At 35.2% G+C, this 19,462-nt stretch overlaps 1 protein-coding gene across 1 annotated transcript; it reads left to right on the top strand.

Annotated features, from left to right (window-relative positions):
* The first annotated feature begins 1,185 nt into the window (after positions 1-1,185).
* On the top strand, positions 1,186-16,049 carry c4b (complement 4B (Chido blood group)). The gene is made up of 41 exons (XM_055047949.1): positions 1,186-1,295; positions 1,649-1,832; positions 1,919-2,096; positions 2,186-2,256; positions 2,349-2,437; positions 2,517-2,599; positions 2,739-2,826; positions 3,094-3,202; positions 3,279-3,411; positions 4,199-4,311; positions 4,437-4,586; positions 4,668-4,838; positions 4,956-5,147; positions 5,414-5,557; positions 5,657-5,780; positions 7,309-7,380; positions 7,479-7,694; positions 7,791-7,905; positions 8,141-8,211; positions 8,305-8,444; positions 8,545-8,760; positions 8,863-8,914; positions 8,998-9,087; positions 9,168-9,374; positions 9,695-9,770; positions 10,167-10,359; positions 10,454-10,549; positions 10,791-10,953; positions 11,302-11,483; positions 11,599-11,757; positions 11,836-11,895; positions 11,973-12,063; positions 12,137-12,308; positions 13,456-13,546; positions 14,034-14,108; positions 14,184-14,286; positions 14,360-14,449; positions 14,925-15,029; positions 15,255-15,338; positions 15,443-15,575; positions 15,670-16,049. The coding sequence occupies exons 1-41, from the start codon at positions 1,186-1,188 to the stop codon at positions 15,809-15,811; spliced, it is 5,133 nt and encodes a 1,710-aa protein (XP_054903924.1). The 3' UTR covers positions 15,812-16,049.
* Positions 16,050-19,462: the final 3,413 nt, after the last annotated feature.

The raw sequence follows: 19,462 nt of genomic DNA, 5'->3' as shown, positions 1-19,462 counted from the left end.
TCTTTTAGGTCAACATTCATATATCAATAACAATATAAACCTACACCCCTACTGTTGTATCATACTTGTGTGACAACAAACGTGACACATCAGTATGTCTCATGCTTGTAGTATTGATGTTTTTCAATAAATGTACTGTGTTGTTTGACACCATAATTGTTCTGTTCCTTTGTTCTATGAAGCTACAACTGAAGGAGTCGTGTGGTATAGGTCAGTTATATGGGCCACTTTTACAATGGAAACAGACAAAATGGAATATCAAACTGCACAGACCCATGCCTCACCATTCTGTAGAAAGGAGGCAATGTTCTCCCCATGCATGGGTCCTTTTTGGATACTCTAGCATCCTCCAACCATCTTTACATCAATTGCTTGTTCTTAACTGTCCTGGGGGAGAAAGTCTGTTCATAAGTGGTTGATTGTCCTGTACATCTTTGCGTTGCTTTTTAATGGACTGGTGAGGAATCCAGGGTGTTCCCTACCTTATGCCAAATGGCTGCTGGAGACAGGCACCAGACCCATCAGTAGCCCTGCAATGATAAGCAGACGTAAACTATAAAAGAATGCATGAAGAGGGCAGAGATAGGGCTGCAATAATAGCAAATAGTACAAAACTTCAATCGTGCGAATGATTTGCTTTGATAAGAATTCACATTTTATTAGTTATAGTAAAATATATAACTTCTTAAATCATGTTGAGACAACACTTTTTTTTAAACTCACGCACAAATAGATAGCACTTGATTTCTTGTAAATCACATGATTTGGGGGAAATCTGGTTCACTGGCAATGACCAATAAGAGGAGGGCTGCACATTGTGAAACCTAAGTAAACACTTTTCCCACTGTGAGCCAAAGAGTGATATAACCCATCTTTAAAGCCAGAGAATCCACTATCTTTTGCAACATGTGCTACAGAATGCTTTTGTTTCTTATTCTAATGAATATGAATGCAGAAACCAAAGTGTGGTACAGGCAACTTTCAATTTACCTTCTTATTCATATACTATTTTTTTCTGTAATTATTTGCTTCCTATTAGTATGTTCAAAAATAGACAGCTATCTGAGTGGTATGTTTCTTCAGAAGACATCTCAAAGTTTTCTCAGCAGAGAAGAAAAGGTTCAGTGCGATGTGAGAGCCAGTGATTGAGAAATAAAGGGGCGGGAGACCTATAAAACCGCAGTTATGCCAAAGCCTGTGTCAGAGCAGGAAGAACAACAGAGCTGCAAAATGAAGTGGTCTCTGGTTTCAGTGCTTCTCTTGATCTCAATACTGAAGAACACATTGGGCGAGAGGTAAATGAAATTATAATTATCTATTTTTATGCAATATTTGCTAAAGTTGTTAGATATTTGAATATCTAAAAACTACTGCATTTCTCAAGGCAGATATTGCAACGATTATATATGCAATATCTAATAGTGAAAAATAGTATGAAATTATTGTTCACAATTAATCTGAACAATAATTCCATAGTAGCCACTCCATATTTCTTTTTTGTTTATGAAATATTGTCTAAATACTATTATTTTTAAAATGCGAAATATGTTGCACTACTATTGGTTATCAGCATGCATTAAATGCAGGTGATGCAAAGGATGCCATGAAAGAATACAACAACATCTAAACGTCATGAATTTGTGCACAGATTCTTCATCTCAGCCCCCAGTGTCTTTCATGTGGGTGCCAAAGAGAAAGTGCTTGTCCAGATGGGAGGTGAATACCTCAACAAAGTTGTCACTGTATACCTGGAAGACCAAGGGGCACTTATGTCTGAAAAGAAAAAGACACAATGTAGTACAGAGAACGACATCAACATTGTTGAGCTAATGGTATGAACAGTTATTTACATTCAAAAAATGTATTCTGGAAGAAAATAATTTTATTTACCAAGTTTGTTTTCTTTGCATTTTTATAGATAGACAGAAACAGATGGTCAGAAAGCAAGAGACGTTCTTCAAAAAAACCATACCTTGATCTTGTGGCAGAGGTCTTCGGTGACAGGAAAAGGAAAATAACAAAGGTTCTGGTTTCAGACCACAGGGGATATATCTTCATTCAAACTGATCAGCCAATGTACAACCCAACACAGACAGGTAAAAAAATAATAATAACTTCGAAAAAACATTAACAACATCTTTGAGTCAACAAGTTTGGCATTTCTTATTTTTTCTTTTATTTTCAGTGAAGTACAGGATTTTCACTCTTGATCACATGTTTAGACCATACCAAGGAACTATCATCACATCAGTGTTTGTGAGTAGATGTGTTTGACCTTCAAAACTCAAAGCTGAATTATTGTTCAGAAAGATTTTATACGAAAAATATATGCATTTTGCTTGAAACAGAATGCTGCCGGAAACAGAATAATGAAGAGCTTGAAGAATTCAGAAAAAGGGATTTTCAGTGGTCACTTCCCCATACCGAGTGTCTCTGAGTATGTTTAAAGAGATTTAAAACAAACTGTGAAACATGCAATAACATTAACTGAAGTAATTAGGAGATTATTTCTATAGATCGGGCACTTTCAAGATCACAGCACACTATGACGATGATGAAGCAAAGGTTGCTGTACGAGAGTTCAAAGTTCAAAAGTTTGGTAAGATAAATCTTATCAAGAAATGTATCTCAGAGTAGGCTAATTCACAAACATATTTATGTTATATTTAAAAAAATGCAACATAATGTAAAACAATAAAAACCTTTTGAAAAGTCAAAGTGTTTTGTCCATTTTACAGTTTTACCGAGTTTTGAAGTGAGCATTGGAGCAGAACGACGTTACATTTTGCTGAATGATCAGCAGTTTGACTTCACCATTTCAGCAATGTAAGTGTCAATTATTTTAAATTTGCTCTTGTCAAAGGTTGTCTTTTGAAATTGAATGTTCTTTAACAGTAATAGTATGACAATCTCACTCAGGATCTGATTTTTCACCCACACTTCACCCCTCTGACAAAGCATTTTCTAAAGTTCTTCAACAGCAAATCTAATTGACAATAAACATTTTGGCCTAACCATATCCTAGGCATTTAAAACATGTCTTTGTCACCAATTATGCATTTTGTATTTGTATTTATTTGCTCTGTTTTCTAGGTATTCATACGGTGAAAGAGTCAACGGTGCTTACCACTGCGAATTTGGTTTCATGACAATAGGTCAAAAATCACCTCACATCATCAGTGGCCTGGAACTAACTGGTTCGGTGAGGAAAAAGCTTTCAATTTACAGTTTGTGCTTTTCAAGATTTGGGGAAATAACAATAAAAATTGTTTTTACAGGTCATAGATGGAAGAGCAACAGCTACTCTTCAGCTAAAAAACATTGATTGGAAACAGCTGAACCAAACCCTCTCTGACTTGCAGAACAGTGGATCTCAGCTTTTTGTGGGAGTATTTGTCACCAACATTCAAAGTAAAAGCACCCTCAGTGTCCTGCATTCGACACCTTTTACACTCAATTCCAAAAGTCTTGTCGATCCTGTTGTTATGTAACTAAAGAATGAGTGTGGTGATTATAAATATCAAAAGGACAAGTGTTTTCTGTGTGTCTAACACTAATATTTGTTCAGTTTAACTTGATCAAGCTAATTTATTGTGCTTGTTATTTTAAAGACACTTTATCATCCATTACAGCAAACAGTGACTCAAAGACATTGGCTGAATATTATTTGTGCAACAAACACAAATAACAGGAAACAAAAGTAAGATGCCAGAAAAAGGCACAATGAAACTGAAGAAAAATATGTTTGTAAAGTAACTTAGCAATGTACCTTTTATTAGCACAAATATGTAAAAAGTACAAAATAGATACACTATATTCTGTTTTCATGGATTTTAGCACATAAAAGCAACGTCGTGTAAAACATTAAAAAAGGATACAATGATTTGCAAATCCTTTCCAACCTATATTCAATTGAATACACTACAAAGACAATATATTTAATGTTCAAACAGATAAGCAGTGTGTTTGTGACAAAGGAGCCAAGAAGACAATGTGTTTTGCTTTTAATGTAGTCTAGGTTAGATTAAATGATTAGAGTAGATGGAGGGAATACTTTATCTTAATTAAGGCTTTACATTTTGTTATTAAACTATAAATCTATTTGAGTATTTTTTCTGATACTTGTTGATATATTGAACATCAGTGTGTACATACGTGCAAGAAAAAGTGACATTATTGTGTGAATTTATTTATTTAGATGGTGAAGTACAAGAGGAAAAACTTTACCTTCCCATCTTTCCTCATAAATACAAAATAGACCTGTCTCGAACTCGGTCGTATTTTATTCCTGGATATCCAGTTGAAGTGGTGGTAAGTTAGAGAGAAACAAAAGTTTAACATTTTAATTACAATACAACATTCGATTCCCCTTATGATTATTCTATTTTTATCCATTTGATTCTTTATGGTCATTCTAAACCGCTTTTCTCTCATAGGCGGTTGTTCGATACCCTGATGGCACCCCAGCGGTTGGTGTGCCAGTAAATATTTCCATAGCATCCCAGCAGGATTCACGCATCACAAATGAGTACGGGGGAGTGTATTCTGCCTTTAATTTTAATCCTACCTCTTCGTTTAGAGTTGATGTAAGCATTTACAAACTCAGTTACAAGAACTAACATTTATTCTTGTTATGTTGCTACTCATTAAGCCTCTGTCTCTTACAGGTTTCGTCAGATGGTCTTCAAGAGAGCAAAAATATTGAACCTGCTTCATCACCAACAGGAAGTTATCTTTACATATCATTTACCCACAAGGTTTACAATGTGGGTGAATCCCTATTTCTAACATTTCGCACACCAACTGCACCAACCAACGATGGATACATTTATTACATGGTGAGAAAAATTTTAATTAGACTTTGACATGTAGCATGTGTTAAAAAGAAAAACTTTTTTTTTTCTCTCATTGTATGACATTTTTGATAATTTATCATTTAATCGCATATGTTGCAGGTATTGAGCCGTGGGATGATAATAACAAAAGGCTCGCTTGTACATGGTACACTCACTACAGGCAGTGTGTCGATAACGGCTGATATGGTTCCATTTTTCCGTCTGATTGGTTACTATCACGGCAACAATGGTGACATCATTGCTGACTCCGTGTGGGTCGATGTCAGGGATGAATGTGAGATAAAAGTCACAGTGAGTACACAGAACAGATAAGAATCCAGAGAGACAGCGAAGGAACCGAACATTAACCCAGTTTATGCCATTTCAGGGCATTTGATGATTTCTTTACAATAGACTTACATTATTTCTGAGAACTCTTTTCCAAGTGATAGTTGGAAGTTTATGAACTGAAGACATTATGTGAAGTTTATAAGTGTTACAAATTTATCCTATTTAGTGATTTCATAAGGTTTTATGAAAAATATGATAAAAGAAAAAATATTTCTATTTTCCCTTAGGTTCAACATAACACACAGCCTGTAGTAGGGAAACCACTTGACCTGGAAATAGATTTACATGGCCAGGACGCTACAGTGGCTTTGCTCGCGGTGGATAAGGCTTTCTATGGTCTCAAAGCTGATAATAAATTGACAGCCAAACAAGTAATGCACACTGCAGACAAGTTTAGTTTATTTTTTTATTGTTTTTAATTATTGAAATTCTTAGAAATAGAAATTCAAATACTTACTTTACTTTTGTAGGTATTTTCTACTATGGCTTCATATGATCTTGGCTGTACCTATAGTGGAGGTTCTGATCCAGCAAAAGTGCTCGTTGATGCTGGCCTTTCTTTTACTTCTCAAGCCAAATCAGCCTGGAGGCAAGGTAAGAAAGTAAATAATTCCTTATACCATATGTTCTTTATTGTAATCTGTGCTTGTGGCTTTGAATAGACCTTCTATTGAGTTTCAAAACTTGCTCTTTTGTCAGTTCTTGCTTTATATACTTTTTGGAATTTGACTTGGGACATTCAACTTAAAAGCTAAATTGGTTTTTCCTGGTTGTGTCTCAAACTTCTGTCAAGAGAATCTGGCTTGAGTCACCGTGAAACTGCAAAGTTCATAGTGCAGCATATTGGATTTTGTCTGATTTAGAGACCATAAGATTCTGTTGTCCAACAGAATTGTTCTTTCTCTGAATTCTCAATTGAGATTTAGACTTATCTTTAATGTATTTATTCTGATATATTTTGTTTGAATATATTATGTTAGAATAAAGTATGTTGAACACTGATTTAAAAATGTGTTACTGTTTCAAACTATCCAATATGCAAGTTTTAAACCTCACATAAAAAGAAAGAACATTTAGTTCATCTGACCTTTTGTGTAAAATCTCAATGATTCCTTTCTGGGTTCAGCTTGATTTATCTTTTAGCCTACTTCATGTTGATAGGCAGGTTCTGTGAAAGTGAGTCCTTGATTGGTAATCAGTGACTAATGTAGTAAGTGAAACTGTTCTGACCTGAACAGTATCACTGAAGCTGTTTTATGGATTCATACATAGAGCCATGTTGATCTGAAAAGTATTTTCCTTCTAATAATTAATATTTTCACTTAAAAACAACATATGGGGTTTGATCAGGTTATCTTGGAAAAAATTGTTTCTTTTAGCAAATTGTAACATTTTAAAAAATGTTGTCAAAATAAAAAAAATAATAATAATTTTCAGACTGAGGACCATTTAACCCATTTAACAAACACTCACCCATCTAACCTGAGATTGCCCCCCCCAATAACACATCTTAATATAAAATTCAACCTGAAATAAAAAGTATTAGTTTCTTAACTCACGTATTGTTGTTTTCTTTGTTCATCCTAATGAGAAGAGTGGTGCTGTTTGGTAAATGTGACTCGCCATAACAAAGCCATGAACAGGTCTACTTGGGCAATATTTACAGATTCTGAAAGTGTCTACGTTTTTCAGTGATGTCAAACACATGGAATTACAAAAAGAAGTTATTTTTTACTACCAAGTGTTATGTGCATTAATAACACTTTAGAAGCAAAATTAAAGAAAAATAGACTTAAATTGCTTCTGCAGAAATAAAAAATCATTTTCTGCTACATTAACATAATCCCCAATTTCCATCAATTTTATTTATAGTATTTAACAAATTTATTTTAAATGTTTTTTATTGAATAAAAATAACTATAGCTGTAGTAATCTTGCACCTCCCATTTGTTTCTGTTTTGGGAAAAGCTAGTAATTATTTCACTAAATGAAGATGTGACATGAGTTATCAGCTGCTAGTAAAATGATTGCATTTAATCAAAACCTAATGGAATTGCCTCTGAGTGACACTTTGCATTCATATTCTCTTTAGTAATCATGTTTTAACAATATTTTTGTGCAGATTTTAGGTGTGCACCACAAAATGTGAGATCAAGGCGTGCTGTGGATCTTCTTGAAGAAAAGAGAAAATTGGGTAAAAATTCAGGCCAAACCTTTTTGCTTTGATAATATTCTAATAAATGTAATAACAACACTAAATGTTATATATGTATACATTATTTTCTCTCCCAGCTTCAGAGTATGATGATGCTGAGCTGAAAATCTGTTGTAAAAATGCATTTTCTCTCATTCCAATGAATGAAAATACATGTGAGACCAGATCACGCAGGGTTTTTCTAGTAAAAAAAAATCAGACATGTGCAGATGCTTTCAAAAAGTGCTGCCTTGCAGCTGAGAAACTGAGGAAGAAAAAGATGCGAGAGGATCTTCAGATTGGACTTGGAAGGAGTAAGATGATACTCTGTTTTGAATTAAAGGAAGTGACATTTCCCAAATATAATTTAGAAGCTTGATACAAATAATGTACTTTTTTCTTCCCTCTAGGCTCAACAACAGCTGAAATTGAAGAGTTCTTTTCAGATACTACTACTCAGTATATTAGACAAATTTTCCCCCCAAGCTTTGAATTCAAAGAGTTTCCAGTCACTAAAAGAATAAGGTAAGACGGCATAATACTGGATTGTATGTACATAATAGTTTATTACATCCACTGTTGCAATCTACGGCATCTAATAATGCCAAAATGATACGTTTGGTTCACTTTATCCAGTATAAACTGAGTAGATTTCTTTATATCAGTGGTATTATATACATTTCACAAACATTTTTAAAGCACTTTTAAAAACTATTGTTACAAATGTGTTTTAAAGTTTATGTTAATAAAAATATTTTAGACACTCTTTGAAGCTCCCTGACTCTATCACCACATGGGAAATTCAAGTTGTCACTTTATCTTCTAACACAGGTAAGATATCAGAATGTAAAAAGAAGACTTTCTTTCAGAATAACTTTTAAATATTTGCCAAATAAACTCCAATCCTTGCGTTATTAATTTCAGGCCTGTGTGTTGTCAAGCCACATGAGATCAGGGCTTTTAAAAAATCATTTGTGTCTCTGAGGCTGCCCTACTCAGTGAAAAGGTTTGAACAACTGTCTATTTCACCTGTTATCTACAACTATGGTGAAAAACCTTTACGGGTAAATAAGATTTATAGAATAATTGTTTCAAAAAACTCTTTACTCCAAATATTTAGAAGGAAATTGACCTGGCTATCCTTTTGCACATGCTTTTGTACAGATTGCAGTACATATGGAACAAACTGAAGGACTCTGCTCCCCTGCTTCCACCACCACCACCTCCTTCACTGAAATCACTGTAAAGAACCACTCTTCTCAGTTTGTTTCCTTTTCAGTTGTCCCCATGGTTACTGGTCCTCTACCAATTAAAATACGTGTTTATGACATTGAAAGGGAATTTGGAATGGATGCATTGGAGAAAAACTTAAACGTAAAGGTAAGAGGTCCAGAGTTGTGCTAAATAATGATTTCCAGGATCAAAGAACCCAGTAAATGATATCAACTTAGTAACCGGTTTCTCTGCTCAATTTTGCTGAAGACTGAGGGATTAGTGCAGAGAAAGGAAAGAACAGAAGTATTTTATTTAGATGGTGAGTTTTGGTTATTTCTTAGCGATTCTTGCTCGTTTGTTGTTAAAGTTTTTGTTTTTAAGTACACCTCTTTGTTGTAACAGGGCGGAGTTCACAGACTATATATGTTGATGGAACTTTGCCCGACAACACCGTCCCCGACTCCAACTCCAACATATTTATATCAATGGAAGGTGGGTTGCTGTTAAGCTCAGGCATACAACTCAATTCAGAAATGATATGCGTCTAAATCTTTCACCACTCTCATTATCAGGGAATGGATTTGGGAGATCATATGTTAAGAATCTTCTTAATCCAGAAACCGTTTTGGAGCTCATCGTTCTACCTACGGGGTGCTTAGAACAGACAACAATGAGACTGACACCAACAACTTTAGCCATCCGCTATCTTGACTTGAGTGACCAGTGGTTTGACCTAAAGGCTGGAGCCCGAGATGATGCCTTTGATAAAATTGAACATGGTAATAAAACACCACATAGCTATATACCTAGGATCAATGTTTGTGATTAACCTTCCTGATGCTCCTTGTTTAATAAAATTCTGCAATTCTGGGTGGTAACAGTGATTTCAATACAAAAAAAAAAAAATCTTAGCATCATTGTCCACTCTGTATTAAAGTGTGGTCAAAATTTTATAAATTCTGATTGAATAAAAAATACTGGACTTACAGTTTATTTTAAGATGTTTTCCCATCTTTATGAGGGTTGCCAGTAAACATGGTGGGTTCAGTGGCATTGCATTATTTACTTATGTGCTACTATATGGTCAAATCATTTTCAGGCTATACAAGACTTCTAACATTCAAAACGTCTGATGGATCCTATCGAGGATTTTATACTGTGAGATCAACTAATTGGTGAGTAATTATTCTAAGCTCTTTCCATGTGCATGGCAATTACCCATTTTCATGATAAATAATTTCCAAAGTATAATAATTTTCCTGTAAATTCAACCGAAAAATATTTTGTAGTGGGAAATTAGTAAATTAATGATGGAAAGCAAAACAAATTGTCAAGTTGTAGACCATTTATGCACATTCCTTAACTTCAGACACATCCAATAAATTAGAATATTGCTGAAAAGCTAGGTAACACTTTATTTGAAGGAGTGTGCATAAAACTGACATGTCAGTCAGTCTCATGCAGTCTTATGAATCAGTTTTATTGGTCATAAAACCCAGAATTTTAACAAAGATCTTTAAATTTTTAAGAACCACTTCTTACTCATTATTGTACTTTTTTTTTTACCTAAGGGGGACTGCTCTTGTTGTAAAAGTTCTGTCACTGGTGGCAGAGCGTCAAACAGATGGTCACGGAGAGCAGGGCCGACTGCTCAAAGTCGTGCCAGAAGAAGAAATTCACCACCCTGTCAGATACTTGATGTCAGTACAGCAGAGCGATGGCTCATTCAGAGACCCAGAACCTGTGTTACACAGAAATGTCCTGGTAAGACACATTGGGATGTGTACAAATTTGACAAAACTTTAAACAATTAAATAGAAAATGGTTCATGTGAAAGGTATGCCTTTTCTTTATATAGAAAGGGAAAGACCAAGATGCTGCAATGACTGCTTTCGTCACTCTTGCATTGATCCGGTCCCTTCCATTTCTCCCATCTGAAAATCAAAATACAGTGGTGAGAAAGATTTTAATTCTTTGTCTTTAAGAATCCAAATGAAAAATAGGACGGACTTTAACGCTGGTTTTATTTTATACTTGGCTGAATCAACCATACAACTATTTTTTTTTTTTTTACTAAATGACAAATCAATTGTATTCTGTCTATTGTTTTACAATACTTCACTATTTCAAACAATCTCTGTCAGTAACACTTTTGCAAGAAAAGAACGTTACAAAAGTCAACTTTTTTTTTGCAGGAAGAAACCATAAGAAAGGCAACGACGTATCTCACATCACAACTTGAAGAGCTGAGCCATACCTATGCAGTGGCTATAACAGCGTATTGCCTATCAGTTGACCAGTCAAAGGAGAACAATCAACTACGTGCATGGGAGAAACTTCAATCAATGGTGACAACAGGCATGTTGAATCAAGATAATGCTGAGTATAGGATTCAAATTCATTGTTCGATGTAAAATATCTTGTACATTCTTTTTTCACATGTACAACAAATATGAGGTTTAAAGAATATAGGAAAATTGTGTAATTTTGTTTCTGACAGAGAATAAGACTAAACCTTTTTTCTTTTTTGGATAAAGTGGGTTAGAATTTCCAAGATGTCTTCTTTTTCTCATAGACAATAGATGACAATAATATTGTCATGTCTTCTGTCCCAACTGCAAACCAGTATTGAAGTACTTTTGCTATGCATCAAAAACGTGACTTTGTTCTTTTTCTTTGCATTCTTAAAACAAATAAATAAATCAGACGAGAACGGTTGCTACATGTGGACAAATAGCACCGATCCCTATGAACAGGCCATCACAATTGAGACAACAGCCTATGCTCTCCTAGCTGCAGTGAAAAATAACAACACCCATTGGGCAAACCTAACAGCCTGCTGGTTAGTTCGCCAAGAAAACTATAAGGGGGGCTACAGGTCAACTCAGGTAACAATCCTCTTTTCATGGAGAATGTTGGCATTTTTTGTTGTAACACATTGAGTAATGGTCAGAAGAAGAAGGATAAGTTCAAGTTAAGTTAAAAGATTTTCTCTCTGGCCAGGACACCAACATGGCGCTGGAGGCCTTGTCAGAATATGAACTCGCAAAGTCTATTGGTTCTATTGTAGATGTAACAGCAGTGTTTACAACCCCAGGAAAAAACGACGTTCTTAGGCTGGAACTGAAAAACATAAACGAAAAAGTCGAAAAAGACCTGCAGGTAATTTCTTCGCACATTGGTGAGAAAGGAACATGTCTGTCTCAAGTAATTTTTGTTCTTTGTGTCTTTTTTATTTAGATACTTAGTGGGAAAAACATTACTGTAGAGGTGAGGGGACGAGGAAATATCAAGCTGAAAGTGAGTGGCTTTCATTTCCCCTTTCTGTGTGTATTTCAGGATTGATGTCTATAATTTACAGTAAATTTGTTTTGCAGATTGTAAAGGCTTACCATCTCTTGGACCCAGAGGATAATTGTTCCAAACTTAATATCACGGTCAAAGTGGAGGGAAAAGTAAAGTACACTGGTAAGCCTTGATAACAATACTTTTAACAGACATCAATAACACTTTATGCTTACCATCATCTCCGTATTTGCAGAAAAGATCCTAGAAAATTATGACTACTACGACGATTATGATGCTTCTGAGGGAAAGCAGATCAGAGAAGCACGATCAGCGATTGAGCGGTTTGATGCTCTCACACGAAGCAGAAGAGATCTTGAAAATGATGTAAATTCAGACAGCATTGTTACTTACACTGTCTGTGTCAGGTTGGTTGATAATCGACTGTGCACACAACACTATGAAAAGTATTTGACCTTTTACAGATTTCTACTTTTGCACTCTTGTCATAAATATATATTCGCAATCATTAAGCAGCTTCAGAAATAAGATATCTCAAGTAAATAGAAAATTAAGTTTTCAAATGAGGATTAAATTCATCCGAAGGATAAAGCTATTTAAATCAGCCTCAATATCAAAGTAATTGCCAGGAAAACCCATGGCAGCAATAACAGCAATCAGGGCTGGCCCGAGCCTTATGGGGCCCTATGTGAAATTTGGTTTTGGGGCCCTTAAATTCTGCTAATAATGTGGACAGGCTGCAATCAGCAGCCTGATCATTAGACCATTCAAACACCTGCTATAAACTCATTGCATCTCTGGCAGTGCTGTTTACATTATATACATGTACAATAGGATTCATTTATTGACCAACTGATTTATCGACCAGTTGATTTCAGGGCGCCGATTTCCTTAATTTTAGGAAATTGTGATTGGTCGATACTTACATGTGGAGCCCATCTTATCCCCCAATCTTATCTTCATCAGCAAAGGTGTAAAAATCAGTTTCTGTCCTCTTCTACTCTACAGTGAAAGGTTTGACCGAAAGACCGGTCAGGTCTGTATGTTTGCAGTTAACAACATACACCCCACTGTTGCCAACTCACTGACTTTCTTGCTTTATTTAGAGACATTTCAGACAAAAGAAATTCATAACAGCCAAAATTAAAATCGGCAGGTCAGGCTTTTTAAAGATCGATAACCAGAAATCGGCCAAAAAACTGTAATTGTGCAGCTCTACACACATATTCATGACATTCTTTGAATAAATAAATTTCTCTTAAGTGTTACTCCAATAGCCTAAAATTAAACTTATACCAGGTGAGTCTTTCTCTCCTGAGAATTTGGATTGGTACTGGAGTGATTCTGAGCCTTCAAATGATTTTAACAGAAGTTTCACATAACTTAGAAGTTGGTCACATTGTTGCATTTAAGCAAGAACATTCTAAGTAGAAATTCCAGCAAATATTCTGCAAGGAGTCAAATATGTTTTCCCAGAACAATTTGCTGCTACAAACGTAGAAAATGTAAACACAGAAAAATTGAAGATTTTTTTTATTGTTTTTCTCCTCCTAGTTATGATACAAACACCCCTCTCACTGGAATGGGCATTGCAGACATCACATTACTGAGTGGATTTGAAGTGAAAGTTGAAGACCTGGATAGGGTGTGTTGTTCCATTTCCTCTTCAAAGCTCATTTAAGAGTATAAATAATAATTTTATGCACGTCTTAGTATTTGTAAACCTCTAACTGTAAATGCAAAATGTCAACGAAACACATGCAAGATGATAAATATTTTGAAGAAAAGGATAAAACTACCTGAGAAATCTTTACTAACGTTTTAGTAATTAGGAGACTTTGAAGACCAGTGACTTGGCTAATCCGCAATTAAATTCCCCACCCCGCCCCCCTTATTTTTTTATCACTACAAACTCACCTACAAGATTTTACAAATAAATATCAAGCTGTGTGTTCAATATAATATAATTGAAAACAGTAAGTGCCTCATTGAAACTTACTGTCCAGTCATCTATTGTTCTCATGTATTAAAATTATTATTTATTGCTGAGACCAAAAAAATTAATCCAGTGGTTGTCCCTGATAAATGTTTTGTCTAATTTCTGAGAGTTGATTTTTTTGTTTGCATCTCAGCTTAAAGACCCCCCAGAGCAATACATTAGTCATTATGAGCTGTCATCTGGAAGATTACTGATGTACTTCAATAAGGTATGGTTAAAATCAAGTTAAAATCAGGGTATTTTGGATGTCCAGTAATAACCTGGGTTTTCTCTTTTTCTCCAGCTGTATGAAACCAGGGAATGCGTGAGTTTTACTGCTATTCAGATGGTGCCAATCGGCCTTTTACAGCCTGCCCCAGCTGTCTTCTATGATTACTATGAGCCTGGTAGTATATTCCTTTCTATTTTACATAATGTCTTAATGTCATCCATGTTGAATTTATTATTTTGTCTTTGCAGATGTAAAGTGCACCGTGTTCTACTCGCCCTCACGAAGAAGCAAGTTGGTCTCCACCTTGTGCTCAGAGGATGTTTGCCAGTGTGCAGAAAGTAGGCACCCACTTCAAAAATATGTACACATACAAACAGTATCTAGCCGTATTCATATTTATTTACCTTTTTTATGTTATACAAACGCAACCATTTCCACAGCTTTCTCTCTGACCTGTTTGCTGTGTTCCTCAGCCTTTATGAGTCTGTTTTTTTTCATTAATGTCCTACAATTGGTTTAGCTGGGGACAGTTGCCTGGAGTGTCCAGGCGGCTATACATTTTGGACAACTAATATGAGTAACAATGATCAGACAGCACATGTACTGACTCTTAAAGTCCAGAAACACTATTTTGTAAATCTGTGACATTGGACATCATCTTAGCACCACATTTTCCCTGTTTTTCTATTTTGCCCCTTTAAGAAAGTACATTTATGCGTCTTAGAATTTGAGAAAAAGTAATTTGAACCCATATTACTTTTATTAAGCATGTTTTATTTATGGATGCCAAATGTGATTGTGTGCTTTCTTTAGGACCCTGTCATAAAGTACAAGAGACTTTCAAATCTGACCGAGCCAAAAACATAAGGAAGAATACTCGTTTTGAATATGCATGCTTATCCCCCCGAGTGGATTATGGTAAGAATTTACTATTCTACAAAAATATTGTTGGTAAATAACAGTGAGTGCTTGCTGCATTTTTATAATTTTTATAACTATTGAGAGACATAATACAATAAATTAAAAAAGACTAATATTAAATGATGTGCAACTTCAAATAAAACTGTGATAGGTATGCTTCATTAAAAAATCTATTATCCATAACAGACTATTCATATTTGGATCTGTGTGTCTTTTTACTAGCTTACATTTTAGAAGTCCAGAGTATTTCTTTTAAGAGCAACTTTGAGCTGTACAACACTAAAGTTGTCGACATCCTCAAACATCGTAAGTGACAAACCAAAGCAATCAAGGGAGGTTGAAACAGAAGTTTTTTTAAATTCTTTTGGGGGTTTTTTTATAGTTAGAAAGATATTTTGTTTGTTTACCAGATGAAGACCAGAGTGTGGCAATCAACGATGTTCGGGTGTTTGCCAAAAGGCTTCAGTGCAAGGGGCAGTTAGAATCAGGAAGACAGTACCTGATTATGGGTAAAGATGGTTCCACGAAAGACTCAACTGGAAAGTAAGTAACATAAGTTTTATTTACAAAAACAAAGTTTTAAGTACACTGACACTGTTTTTTTTTTCTTTTCTTTTTTTTTTTTTTGTCTTTGTAGAATGCAGTATCTGTTGGAATCAAACACCTGGGTGGAAAAGAAACCTCTCGATGCCAACTGTGCAAAATCTGCAAACAAACATACCTGTAATGAGTTTAACGAATTTATTGAAGAATACAAAACCGATGGCTGCAGACAGTAAATGTGACTCAAGAATCTGTTAACCTTTACTACAATCTACACATTACAACTGATGGATAAGTTACAATTTGTAGCACAAAAATATATCACAGACTTAATAGAAGTAATAATCACACTAAAAGTTAAAACCTTGTTATAGGACCACTTTAATCTTTTCTAGTTAATGCATTGTTTTTATTTCCTCATGTTGGAGTTATGTGATATGTAGCTGAAATAAACAGAACTTCCTTGTCAAAAAAAATATATATAGTTCGTGTTTGTCATTGCTTATACATGCCAAAATTCTCTAAGACTTTAAATTATTTAACCCTTGCTGCAGTTTCAAGAGAAGTGTCCAAAATGTTTTAAAGAAGACAGAAAAGGTCCTGGTCAAGTTCACAAATTTAAAGTCAAAAGGAAAGAATCTATGTTGGCTGAAATTGGCAGCAAGAGCAAGTAATGAAAAGCTGTCTCCAGATTAAGGAGGCGGGTGGACAAAAACCTACAATGGTTTTCAACTTGGTGATGCTAATGAATGAAGAGTAGGCTGAAGAGAGCACCGTGCCTACAGTGACCTTCCTAGTCATCACACTCATAGTTAGCTTCCTCTGAAGATTCATTTTCTGATTCAAGTGTAGACTCCGGCTGAGCCACTCCAAACCATTAATTTCAGTCAGAATAAGCCTGCTGGCTTAATAAATAAAAGAAAGTTTTAAGCTTAAATCTGCAATTGTTTAGAATATTTCTGGATTTCATGGGTCTAAAGTGACCATGAATATGACCTGACTTAAAATCTGGTGAAAATCTCTGCTGCAAATTGAAAAAGGAGATTGCAGCATGGAAACCAAAGAATTTTGATGATATGGAAGATTCTGTCAATGATTAGACCAAAGGGAAATTCACATGAGGAGTGAGCAAATACACCAATTAATCAGGGTATTAATTTATATATTTTCATGTTCTTTTCAGAAGCGCTGGCCAGAAACCATGGGAAATGATAGGATCATATTTATTACATTTGCAGTAGGTCATAACAATGCTTTGCTACCTTTACTAAATATTGAAGATGCTTAGAATAAACAAACTTTGAGACTGCAAATGACATCCAAAGCTGCATTTTCTGTTAAATCTGGTTAAACCACTCATAATATTAGTTTATGTGATCTTTTTAAATGATTGTTCTTGTTGCTGAATAATGTTGCATTTACACTTAAACTGAAACTTAACATTGAAACCAAAAGGTAGATATGTTTTCCCACTTTTCTCCCAGGAACACGATTCAGCTGGGTTTAAATTAGCCTTCCTGTGAAATACACTCATTTTTTTATGTTGTCTTTTGCTTTTATGGGCAACCAAGGATCTGAGAGGTTTCTCTGTACTGAATTTGCCCTCCTCTTCCTGCTTGACATCTGCGACCAGAGGAAAAAGGAGGTGGGAAGGAGTGTTTTTTTTTTTTCAGGCTTATTCAGTCACTCTTATTGGAGGGCAGAGTTTGGATCAATCATACCCCTCATAAGGACCAAAATTCCCCTTAAGAGAGAGTTTATGTCTCTTCTCGAATGTGGTTAAGCAGGAGACGTGATGCAGAAGGTTCTCAGTGCAATTACATAATTCAGAACGAACAGGAGCGGGGAGGCTGTAGGTAAGGAGGCTGTGAACAAGCAAAGGCTTATGTGCCTATATTATTCTAATCTCAAGGAGCAGGTCCAATGTAAACAACACGGGGGGACTGACCGTCACTTCAATCATAGCCTGTTCAATGGCCACACTGTTTCAGTTTCACTATTAGACATTTCATTAAAGTCTGATGAATAAAGGGTAAATAAATATGCAGATTTCTCACATACTTTTGGTTACTGTCAGCAGCCAACATCATGATTCGCGAAAAGGAGCTTTTTGCCAAAGACTTCTTGGAATAATCAATCTATTATCAACAGTGAGAAGAGTACACTTATGTCTCTTAGTTAAGATAGTAATTTAAGACTGAAAAAGCAAATGTGTTTTGTTTTGTTTTTTCTTTTTGGAGGATTGCAACATTCATTTTGACTGATTCATGAATAGGCAGCAGCAGGGGAACATTTGTGAAAGATGTCTTTAGGTTGGCTATGTCAATGAAACCGAAATTAAATGAATGCTGTTTTGATAAATATGCTGATCTCACAAATTTTCCTCAAATAACATCGAGAGGTTTACATGACCAGGTGTATTTTCTCAGGTGTGCAAGTCCTGGTAGTTGTTGAAGTGAAGCCCAAAGGCCAGGTCAGGGTCAGCAGCTTGATGGTGGTCCAGGATGCAGAAACGTATACGCTTGGAGATGTTTTTGGAGGCTGCCATCAAACAGAGATGGACCACCTACTCTGGAGTTCATGGTATTTCTCTTTTCACTTGAGGCTGTCATCAGCAATTTGTTTGCAGAAATGTCACCAAAAATCTGTTTATTGCATAAGTTAAAAACATTTATTTTAAATTCACTTTTGTTTAAGTCATAAGGAAAACAAATCCAGTTGACTTTGAGTCTTTTCAGTAAAAAAATATTTTAATGTCCTTTCAGGATTTGACCATTTACTGATAATCAGGATGCACATTTCCAGGGTTATTACATGAATTAAGAAGGATAAATATTTCTGAATTGTTTTTGCACAGAAATACAAAAATACCACTAAGAAATCACACCAATGAGCAGTTAGAATGAGTCGAGTAACAGATGAATCAGTAGACTTAAGTATTAAGTGTTCTTTAATACTTTAATCATGACCAGAGATTTTAAAAAAAGTATCTTTTTATATGAGAATTAGTAATATAAAAGAGAACTAAACTGAAAGAAAATGAAGAATTTATTAATCTTGTTTCTTCTTAATGTGTTAACATTATTTCAAAGCAGATCAATCTACAGCACCCTCCACATTTATTGGAAATGAATGGCCATATGGTACTTTTCCACATGTTCATGTTTTGTTTGTTCCTGTACACAGTGTTTCCTGTCCAGGTGCTCAAATGTAGTTTTCTCTGAAATGGTTCCTGTCAGTCACAATAGTGTTTAGGAACCTTTTTATATATTTGCATTTGTAATATGAGAGAAAATGTTCTTCCTTGATATCCATCAGAAAAAAAGTGTTTGGCATTTTTAAAAGGAGTTATGTATCTTGCTCTTCTGGACCATTTCTGTACGTCACTTTGTGTCCTATTTATTGTTTGTGCTGGAAAGATAAACTTGAGTCATCACCCAGCCTCCCTTGCAACTGTATTTAAATGATTTTGTTACATGTTAAGCATTGTAATGTCTTAAAGTTAGACAGCCGCAACTCATTTTGTCTTCACATAGTGTTTCCACAGAAAGAATATGAATACATACAATATTGATGTAAATGTCACGGTGAACGTGTCACACTTAATATACAATAAAAGGTGCAATGACCTCCTGTTAACGTGCAAGAGCATCACATAACCCTTGTTTGCTCTAAACCTTTTATACTGTTTTCTTCATGTGGTTTACAAAAGGTGGGATGGTGGGTGGCCATCGGGTTAGAGATGCAATACTGGCACAGAGGCTTCCTAACATCTTGTGGATAGTCGGTTGCTAGCATAACTCACGCACAGTTACATCTCATTACCTTCAACAAACAGCCGATTCATATATCTGGGGGGTTTCTGTATCCTAGAGTCAGCGCTGCAT

Source organism: Poeciliopsis prolifica, unplaced genomic scaffold (assembly GCF_027474105.1).
Source record: "Poeciliopsis prolifica strain line A6 unplaced genomic scaffold, Auburn_PproV2 SCAFFOLD026, whole genome shotgun sequence".
Classification (NCBI taxonomy): Eukaryota; Metazoa; Chordata; class Actinopteri; order Cyprinodontiformes; family Poeciliidae; genus Poeciliopsis; species Poeciliopsis prolifica.
This window is presented reverse-complemented; position numbering and strand designations above follow the sequence as displayed.

Bases quoted from the DNA above. Each gene is read 5' to 3' on its own strand.
- c4b (XM_055047949.1), top strand. From the start codon at position 1,186: ATGCCAAAGCCTGTGTCAGAGCAGGAAGAACAACAGAGCTGCAAAATG. The intron at 8,915-8,997 runs GTGAGTTTTGGT...TTGTTGTAACAG, and splicing joins AGAAGTATTTTATTTAGATG to GGCGGAGTTCACAGACTATA. The intron at 15,030-15,254 runs GTAAGAATTTAC...TCTTTTTACTAG, and splicing joins ATCCCCCCGAGTGGATTATG to CTTACATTTTAGAAGTCCAG.